This window comes from Pecten maximus, chromosome 3, assembly GCF_902652985.1.
Source record: "Pecten maximus chromosome 3, xPecMax1.1, whole genome shotgun sequence".
Lineage (NCBI taxonomy): Eukaryota > Metazoa > Mollusca > Bivalvia > Pectinida > Pectinidae > Pecten > Pecten maximus.
Window position 1 is genome coordinate 15,812,768 of NC_047017.1, and position 11,384 is coordinate 15,824,151.

The 11,384-nt window shown below is 34.5% G+C and overlaps 1 protein-coding gene across 1 annotated transcript; it reads right to left on the reverse strand.

Moving 5' to 3' along the window:
* Nucleotides 1-687: 687 nt before the first annotated feature.
* On the reverse strand, nucleotides 688-10,731 carry LOC117324639 (golgin IMH1-like). The gene is given in 5 exon segments (XM_033880564.1): nucleotides 688-2,047; nucleotides 2,049-2,686; nucleotides 3,105-3,151; nucleotides 6,136-6,392; nucleotides 10,631-10,731. Coding segments are annotated over 5 exon segments (1,317 nt in total). The 5' UTR covers nucleotides 10,720-10,731; the 3' UTR covers nucleotides 688-1,761.
* Nucleotides 10,732-11,384: the final 653 nt, after the last annotated feature.

Below are 11,384 nucleotides of genomic sequence, written 5' to 3' on the forward strand. Positions count from 1 at the left end.
CTCTAAGTGTGGTACTTCACGTTGAGTATAGATACCATGAAGTATGCCGGGCAGTTAGAGCGGATAAACTAATTATAAATATAGGATTATAACCACAACATGCTCGAGCATTACTAATAAGTTGGATATTTTATTTGTCGACTAGTTTCAACCCTATCTCAGGGGTCCTGATGAAGATCCTGCGACAGGGTCGAAACTAGTTGACAAATAAAAGATCCAACTTCTAAGTAACACTTTAGTATGTTGCGGTTATTATCCTATATTTATAATATAGATTTATATGTTATTCTCTTTGCTGTGATATGAACAATATTCCTATAGATAGATATAGATTCCTGCAGTATCCAGTATCCATGATGTTTATTTTACATAAAGTTTATGAAACATATCTTTTAAAAAACATTATTTTTACATTGGCAAAGGAAAAACTTACTGTTTCATGAAATCTCATATAGAATAAAACTCATTTATTATACTTCATATCATATAACACAGAAAACTTGGATTTTGACATGTGCGAGTCATAATGAAGAGGACAAAATCAAATGCAGGTACCTATTTTATTAATCCATCTTCAATTTATAATGAAACTTCATTGTCCATATGACGTCAGAATCGGTTTCTAATTTGCACTGCCAGCGAAATACGACGATTTGGAATAAAGAAATGGAAACTAAATGGAAACCATGGTTTTTAATATTTAGGTGATACAGTGTATTTTACAATAGCAGTTCTTACTTATATATGATACATATTGCCATAGAAATAAATTACGAGGGTTCATATTATATCTAACACATATATAACTTGAATATAGACAGACATTATAGATAAGTTCAAGAATTCTACAAAAAATGGTTTAACATCTATATTTGTCATCAGACAAGTCCAGACTTTCGTGTTTATTGATTTGCTATTCTGGAATTTAATTAAATACGTTTCGATGTCTTCAGGTTGCATGAATTAAAAGTAAAATATATTATCATATTACGTACTTCCATCTTGCCTTAAAAACCAACTGACGACATGGAAGGATTACTCCGAAGATCCTTTAATACGCTTAACATATGTGGCTAAATTGCAAGTAGTACTCTTGTCAAGTTATTTTCAAGTTTTTATGATAAGCGTCACGATATGAGCAGTTCTGATGGCTTTCTTTCGTGTAGTTTTAGTAACATTTAATTACATATTATCGCTAGTGCAGAAAATGGTAAATTTGAAAACTATATGATATTATGCACAAACAAGTATTTTCCTTATCATAATGCTTCTATATTTACTTTCTAGAATAAAGTCAAATATTTTAGTAATTTAATTCCCGACTTGTCTCTAATCGCTGGAATACCTTTAAATATGCTTCCCCTTCTGCAATGATATAGCACTACTTTTTACAAAAATTCAAAAATGAAAAAAGAAAATAAAAAAAAAAAAAAATAGCACTCACGTTATAGAAATTTATCGTGCACCAGCAGGTTAAATTATGATGGCTGCGTCTTAATTATGGTCACTTATAAAAAAAAAAAAAAAGGACCGTAAGTTTTATTGCAATTCTTTGGTATACAGTTAAATATTAATCCACTTTTAGATTAAATCTTTTGGCCCAGTGGTGTTAAGAACATGAAGTATGTAACTTTTGGTATTGTATAAAAAATATACATCAGTCTAATTTTTGTTTTCAATCGATCCTTATTACACTTTGTCGGCAATGTACCTCATATAAATAAACAATAAGCTTATATTTCATATAACTATTTTAAGTTGTCATTTATGCCTGCCTCTGTTATCTTGTGGGTGTTTCCAGAACGTATTCTTGGAGTTCTCTGGTTTGCCAGTAGAGTTGAAGGGTCTGTAGTAGACAGGTTGTTTGGAGGGCGCCCCGCGCCTTGGGCGATGATGTTGTTCTGACGGGTAGATACCTATAACGTTCTGCTCGGCCTGCGTTTCTAGCTGCTGCTGCAGCTTTTCCATGCTCTCTTGCAGCATCAGGATGGAGTTGTGTTGGAAGTTGAGTTGCTGCTGCTGATTGGACAAATGTACCTTGTGACTCCTCCTTTTCTGTCAGTAGAGTCGTTATTTGCTCGCTTTGTCTGTTGATCAAACTTTCAAGCTTTGATTGTCCATCACTTAACTTTTGGTGTTCAGTTGCTATGTTATCGATCACTCCCAGCCGGTCGCTGATCAAGGACTGCTGGTCCGTGATCTGTAGTTTCTGTTCTTCAATTTGCTTCTTCAGGGAAGTTATCTCTTCCTTTTTCGATTCTAGCTCTGTCTGTAAGTTTCCTTTGTCCTTTGTGCTTTTTCGTAACTCTTCATTGTCAATTTGAAGTTTTGTCACTTTTTCGTGATATTTATTGTTAGTTTCCTTAAGTTTTCCCATAGCCTTCTGTAACTCGCGATATTTCCGCTGCATATCCTCCAAATCGTCAGTTCTGGTACTCAATTGCTCTTGAAGTTGCAATTTCTCCTCGCGTTCGCGTGCTAGTGCCTCCTTGGCGTGGTCCAGTGACTTCATGACTTCCTCGAGATGGTGTTCCAAGTCGGATTGTTTCTGTATCACAATGGCGATGTCTTTCTGTGATGCTTTTGTATCTTTGGCGAGATCGGTTAACGACATTTTCATTCCTACTACGGAGAGATCCCCGGATGGTGTTGTTCCTATGTCTGGTGTGAACGTGATATTTGAGATCTGCAAAATAGAACACACCTATTATGGGTTGTCTTAAAATGATTTAAATTCTGCAAAATAGAGCACACCTATTATGGTTTGTCATCAAATGATTTAAATTCTACAAAATAGAGCACTTGTATCATGGTTTAAATCCTATAAAATAGAGCGATATCCTATAGTGGTTCAGGTTTTCATCTTGATTGTAACATTATAAACTGGTCTCGTTAATTCAAATTTGTTTCAAGTCCGGTCAAGGTTTTCAATGAGCGATTTTCTAGTCGTGGACTTTCAGTCTCATGATATCGGGGGATGAAACTAATGTTTACTTTATTAGGATTTCAAAAAAGTTGTAATTCATAAATTTTCTTTTCCTAATGAAAATTTCCGTATTATACTTTGTTGTTTAACAAATTTCTGCCATACATGTATACTGTACCTCTAAATCTTTAATATTTAACAGAAGCTGCTCAGACTCGTCAGTATCTGAAAGTAGAATACAATGTTGTATTGTTTCTATAACGATCATATAAATATAGGCTGGTGATGAATAAAAACAAGAAAACATTAAAGATAGCAGTGTCTACAAAAATGGTCGAAAATGAAATCTGTACAAAATGACAATTCTGCTAACCAAGGAGACAGCTGCCCAAAACAAATTAAGGTCGTGAACAGGTTCCCGGGTACGTGTATGGATGGTGTCTACTGATGAAATCCTGGTCTATGGAATAGCAACTCTGTCAGCATTGCACAGTTGTATTTACTACCGAGTAAAATTGTCTACCTTATATGTTTACTACCTCCACGGATCTACGTTACATGTTTACTACCTCCACGGATCTACGTTATATATTAACTACCTCCACAGATCTACGTCACATGTTTACTACCTCCACAGATCTACGTTATATATTAACTACCTCCACAGATCTACGTTACATGTTTACTACCTCCACAGATCTACGTTATATATTAACTACCTCCACGGATCTACGTTATATATTAACTACCTCCACAGATCTACGTTATATGTTAACTACCTCCACAGATCTACGTTATATATTTACTACCTCCACGGATCTACGTTATATGTTTACTACCTCCACGGATCTACGTTATATATTTACTACCTCCACGGATCTACGTTATATATTAACTACCTCCACAGATCTACGTTATATGTTTACTACCTCCACAGATCTACGTTATATATTAACTACCTCCACAGATCTACGTTATATATTAACTACCTCCACGGATCTACGTTATATGTTTACTACCTCCACGGATCTATGTAAGATGTTTACTACCTCCACGGATCTACGTTATATATTTACTACCTCCACAGATCTACGTTATATATTAACTACCTCCACGGATCTACGTTATATATTAACTACCTACCTCCACAGATCTACGTTATATATTAACTACCTCCACGGATCTACGTTATATATTAACTACCTCCACGGATCTACGTTATATATTAACTACCTCCACGGATCTACGTTATATGTTGACTACCTCCACAGATCTACGTTATATGTTTACTACCTCCACAGATCTACGTTATATATTAACTACCTCCACGGATCTACGTTATATATTAACTACCTCCACGGATCTACGTTATATATTTACTACCTCCACAGATCTACGTTATATATTTACTACCTCCACGGATCTACGTTACATGTTTACTACCTCCACAGATCTACGTTATATATTAACTACCTCCACGGATCTACGTTATATATTAACTACCTCCACAGATCTACGTTATATATTTACTACCTCCACGGATCTACGTTATATGTTTACTACCTCCACGGATCTACGTTATATATTTACTACGTCCACGGATCTACGTTATATATTAACTACCTCCACAGATCTACGTTATATATTTACTACCTCCACGGATCTACGTTATATGTTTACTACCTCCACGGATCTATGTAAGATGTTTACTACCTCCACGGATCTACGTTATATGTTTACTACCTCCACGGATCTACGTTATATGTTAACTACCTCCACAGATCTACGTTATATATTAACTACCTCCACGGATCTACGTTATATGTTAACTACCTCCACAGATCTACGTTATATATTAACTACCTCCACAGATCTACGTTATATATTTACTACCTCCACAGATCTACGTTATATATTAACTACCTCCACAGATCTACGTTATATATTAACTACCTCCACAGATCTACGTTACATGTTTACTACCTCCACGGATCTACGTTATATATTAACTACCTCCACAGATCTACGTTACATGTTTACTACCTCCACGGATCTACGTTATATATTTACTACCTCCACGGATCTACGTTTTATGTTTACTACCTCCACAGATCTACGTTACATGTTTACTACCTCCAAGATCTACGTTATATATTAACTACCTCCACGGATCTACGTTATATATTTACTACCTCCACGGATCTACGTTATATGTTTACTACCTCCACGGATCTACGTTATATGTTTACTACCTCCAAGATCTACGTTATATATTAACTACCTCCACGGATCTACGTTATATATAAACTACCTCCACGGATCTACGTTATATATAAACTACCTCCACGGATCTACGTTATATATAAACTACCTCCACAGATCTACGTTATATATTAACTACCTCCACGGATCTACGTTATATGTTTACTACCTCCACGGATCTACGTTATATATTAACTACCTCCACGGATCTACGTTATATATTAACTACCTCCACGGATCTACGTTATATATTAACTACCTCCACAGATCTACGTTATATATTTACTACCTCCACAGATCTACGTTATATATTAACTACCTCCACGGATCTACGTTATATATTAACTACCTCCACGGATCTACGTTATATATTAACTACCTCCACGGATCTACGTTATATATTAACTACCTCCACGGATCTACGTTATATATTAACTACCTCCACAGATCTACGTTATATGTTTACTACCTCCACAGATCTACGTTATATATTGACTACCTCCACGGATCTACGTTATATATTAACTACCTCCACGGATCTACGTTATATATTAACTACCTCCACAGATCTACGTTATATCTTTACTACCTCCACAGATCTACGTTATATATTAACTACCTCCACGGATCTACGTTATATGTTTACTACCTCCACGGATCTACGTTATATGTTTACTACCTCCACGGATCTACGTTATATATAAACTACCTCCACAGATCTACGTTATATCTTTACTACCTCCACAGATCTACGTTATATATTAACTACCTCCACGGATCTACGTTATATATTAACTACCTCCACAGATCTACGTTATATATTAACTACCTCCACAGATCTACGTTATATATTAACTACCTCCACGGATCTACGTTATATATTTACTACCTCCACGGATCTACGTTTTATGTTTGTTAGAAGGCTTCGTCATCTCTCATACACTTACATTCACTGTCTTCGCCTTGTTCAGCTTGAAGGGATTCTACAATATGACTGTAACCACAGTCTTTCAATACTTCACACAATAGACTGTAAGACTTAGAACCGGACTTCTTTACCAGCTCCAGGCATTTCTCGGTCTTTTCCCGGTCGGAAGTTTGTTGTAGGATCTGGTCTTTTTGTGACGGAGTCAATGCTCCTCGGTCCTCCAAAGTATCCGCCACTCTCTGTAGGTTCAGTTCGTCGTTAAGAGTGAGGAGGTATCTGTCAAAAGTAATGTTTACTTTAACACAGTTGTCGGTTTTCGTCGGTGAAACAGAAGACGCTTAGCCTCCCGGAACACTCGATCTTATTCTTTCGTACTTTTTCAAATGTCTCTATGCAAGTTTATATTTCATTCCTATTTCCCCCCTGTTTCATTTATAAAAGTTAAAATTATTATTTCATTTGCATGATGGTATTCTATAAATCTGTAAATCTATAAAATGGTTCGCAAAATATGAATAAGATATATTTACTCGGAGACTCATGAAAAAGCACAAGCAGAGTAATACCAAGTGTTCTAGAAGGATAAGCGTCGCCAGTCTCAATTACGTCACACGCCATGCATGTATAGGTTAAAATCAGGTTTTGCATTTGGTAAATACGTAAAAACTCGTTCTTACGTCTTGTTCAGGGAAACCTAAGGAACGGGTTCAATCCTAAATCTTAAGTGAGCAAAAATGAAAGCTGCAAATCCATTGCGTTGTCAGCTTTAACAAGGAGTGACGTTCCCCGGCTTAATCTACTTTAGTATTTTCATAAAAAATGAATAATGAAATTATGACGGTAAATTACTATCTATATTAGTAATGTTATATATTTCTACAGTATGAGTATCACATTTATAAATAGTTAATTGGTATAATATCCATGAAGTCTGTTCAGTCAGTCCGTCAGCCCATTGTCAGGTTTGGTCCATGTGTCAGATTTTGTATACTAGCATTTCTTTTCGCCAATGTATGTTCTCAATACATGCATATTTAGCAACAAATCTCTTCAACATTTTTTTGTTATAACCATCTAACCTTATCGTTGGGGTAATATACGATTTGTTTGCTACATTATACATATATTTTAAGCTTTGATTAACTATATTTTACATATTGCTATCTTGCCAATTATACCAGTGTAGGTAAAACATTCATAACTCCGTGTTATTACAATATAATATACCTTCCAACAGTGCACCACTGGTTACTCAAATACATTCATGTTACCGAACAACACGTGTAATAGAGCGATAGGAGTTATTGGTATGACAATAAGCTGACAATCTGATAAATCTTTTGACACAATGACACCTAGACACACACATGGGAAGGATCCGTCTGCCTTACCTGTATTATCACATAGAGTATCGATATTAATATCAGCATATGTATAGCCAACACAATATCGTCTACTTGTTTAAGAATATTTTAACTCTGTATCTATATACAGAAAACCAGATATAGATTTATTCCCACACGTCTGTATTTCCCATGGCTTTAGAAATATAACGTACGTATTATTCTAGCATTAATATCAGAAGAATCGTATATACATCAGTGTGTTATGTGGACAGGAATTTCTCTACCCGAGTGTAAGAGTTTGGCTGGTCAGCACCAGGCTTACACAATGGTTGAAGTATTTCTGTCCACGGATCAGACCCATGCCTGATTATGTTTCTTACATACTTACCTTTCAAAAGAGGGTTAACAATGAAAACGGTTTTTATACTTGATATCTCGTTTTTAGCAGTTGAACTGATTAATATACTCGATCTCTATGTGATTTTTTTTCAAAGAAATTATATCATTTGAAAAAGTCAAAAACTTTGAGACTGTAAATTCTCCTTTTTGCTTGTGAAGAAGTTAAATAGTCACCATCTTAATCCAAATGGAGATATGTTGCAATATAAATATTTCTTTTGGTTTTGTCAACATCATCCTGGTTCTATTGTTTGATATCGTTTCTTTTTTTAGTCCTATATTTATGTACATGGCCAGCGTTTTTGACTTTGGCTGAAGATTCTAACTCCCCCAGAACATCTATTTCTTATTCACTTTCGTATTATCTTGTTTTATTTTGTTCTTTCTGATGATTTGCAATTCTTTTTTTTATAAATAGATGCACAGTTAAGCACTTAACTCACTGAAATATTTAACAATTATATAATAGACACAGAAAGGAATATATTTCAATTTATTAATAATAGTCCACCGAATAATTATATTACCGAAATATAGAAGTGAAACATACTGCTGGGTCGTCTTTCTAAGACTCGTCAGTGATGCTAAGGGGCAAAGTAAACAGAGCGTGGCCAACATGGCTATTAATAATGAATTAACTTGCACGATACAACTACATTGTAGGAATCGTCAGTGGTTCCTGAAAGATACACTTAATAGATTCATGCGTTAAAGTTGTAATTTCTTACTGATATATAATGCATATATCATATTCTTGCCAAAAATGAGAGGTGGTGGCGTTTGGGGAGGGGGGAGGGGGGCATAAACTGTTACCCATGTATGTGCGCCCTTTATGGATCATTGGTCATAAAGCAAGTCCCCCTCGACAGGCATGGTTCATATTTCCTCTATAATATCATAACATCATGTTTTATACCTGATCACGTTCTGGCGGTCATTTGTCAACTGACATTTCCCAGTTATTTTTAAATACACGCATTGCGAATATCATGCGATTTATGTTATCTGCTGAAGACAAAAGAATTACACACTGCAAATACATCGTGGTAAAGACGTCATCGACATTATTAGAATAAACAAGATTGATTGAAAATCAAATTTCGACATTTTGATGTACCATCATCATTATCGTATCATCATAACCAATGTTACCTATCGACTATGTATGAGATTATTTTTAATTAAGTGATCATGTTTGTTGTATTAAGTATCATACGTACAGCACATGACAAAATACAGACTTCCTATAATATAAACGCTTGGGTACTTTGAGGCGATAATGCCCGTTCCTCCTCAAATATGACGGGAGACTGAACGTGAACCTATTGTGACGTCACTGTTACTTTTGTGAATGACGCAGACGACAGAAAGAAATGGATGATGACAGTCCACCCTTTAGCGAAATATTCAGTTGAATATTGAAATTATCAAAGTAAAATGTAAGTGTGATATTATATGGGCACTGTGGCCTGATAATGCCCTGGAATAGCAAGATGGAATAGTACCCTCGACCTGAGCCATCCCTCAACAACACCATCAGACCCTAGTCCCCTCAAAAGAATATAATAATATAATGTATAAAAAGGGCATATATACATGTAACCGCAATCCTAATTACATGTATAACTAAAAAACAGTTAAACAAGGACAAAATGTAAACAATAAAACAGATTGTCATGGATACCGTTTAAAAAGGAGAATAAGGTCATGCGCTCCGACAGGGTAAGCGTCATATGCTATAAAGACGACACCTCGATTGCAGATCAAGATCAAATCAAGGTATTTCAATATTGTCCTAATAAACCTATTTCCCCAACCCATATCGGTCATAAATATATAATAGATTCTTAGGGTGATTTGGTAAAATTGATTCATAAGTTGACTGAATGTAACAGATTCTTTAAGACTAATAGGTCGATTGTGTGAATAGATTCGTGTGGAATATATTTCAATATAATGTCAGCTAATTGTACACTATTATCAATGTACTGAATACCTAGATTGGTTTTCTGTAATACGTAAATGGGTTGGAAATGACTATTAATCAGACGGAATTTGGATGCTAAATACATATATTGATGAATGAATTGTATATCATATATATATCCGTATACATATTGATTGAGTATGATTGTAACATGAATATATTTTAGATATATTGTATGATATCCAATATTCATCGTTACTTTCTGTCATGGTTTCAAGCTATTTTAGATATGTTCGTGGTAGAAATGTTCCTGGATACGTCTTACAGTTGAATTGTAATTTAATTAACTTATTTCGTTGTATTAAGTTTCTTGGTTCTAATCAACAGCCTTAAGTACAAATGTTTATACCGGGCAGACCTGTCATGTTATACGTACGTATTTCTCTCTCATTTCTATGAAATGGAAATCAAAATAGGACCAATGCAATCACATGCCTTAAAAAATCCTCATACTGATTTCCATGTCATCTGAACTGAGATATTTTCTGAATATAAATGTTCGCCATTATGACGTCATAATGGAATCTGGAAAACACTTCTTTATTTTAGTATCATTTCATGATGTCACAGACATACTGAACCAATAAATCAATATATTATAAGATATTAGTTTGGTGATTTCATTTCATAGATTTACTGATGTGATAAATCTGTCTATTTTATATAATCCACCAATAACATATCGCATGTAAGGGTAACACTCTTTTACTTTTACTTTATGTCTTCATATTGTTATAAATGTGTTATATAAATATATATTTCTATGTAAATAAATCACATACCTCAGAAAACTCCATCTCCCTGTCAGCTCTGTTTCCTCTACTTCCTCATTGAATCTCACTGCTTTGACATTCGAAGGGGGAGTAGTCATTCCTTTTGTTGTCTGCTTCTCTCTGCAATACATTAATTGAGAATATTATATTAGGTACATAAATATGTTAATATGTAGCCTTTAGTACTACGTAAGATGATTGTCATATATTTGTCATATGATTAAGAAACATATAAACAGAAAGCTAAGAAATCAAATTCAATGAAAAACCACACAATTGTAATGACACTACCAATTTACCTCAACGTATCGGGATTAGTAGCGTTTTCGCTGTTCAGTCATATATACCCGTACTATCCCTGTAATAAGTGGGATTTACAAACTTTGGTATACATCATGATCATTCAAACAGTGTTTGATGACAAAAGGCACACGAGGTGGTTTTGATTCCTTTCCAACTTATACCTCGACATTATTAATTTAAATAGCCAATTATCATAAATCATTTGATTCTATCACAATGCCATCATCAACGTAAATAATATACCATAAAAGATTGATATATGTAACGATACAATATTCATTTACTTCAATAATTATCAATAGAATTTCTGAAACGATTTGTCAGGACCTCCTTCTTGATAAATATGAAATATTATTGAGGTATTCGTGATGTATTCTAGTATATTCTTCCGAAAAATACGTTATTGTTTGTGTTTCTATAAAACTGTTAAACTTTGCAACATTATGTATCTCAAGATCAA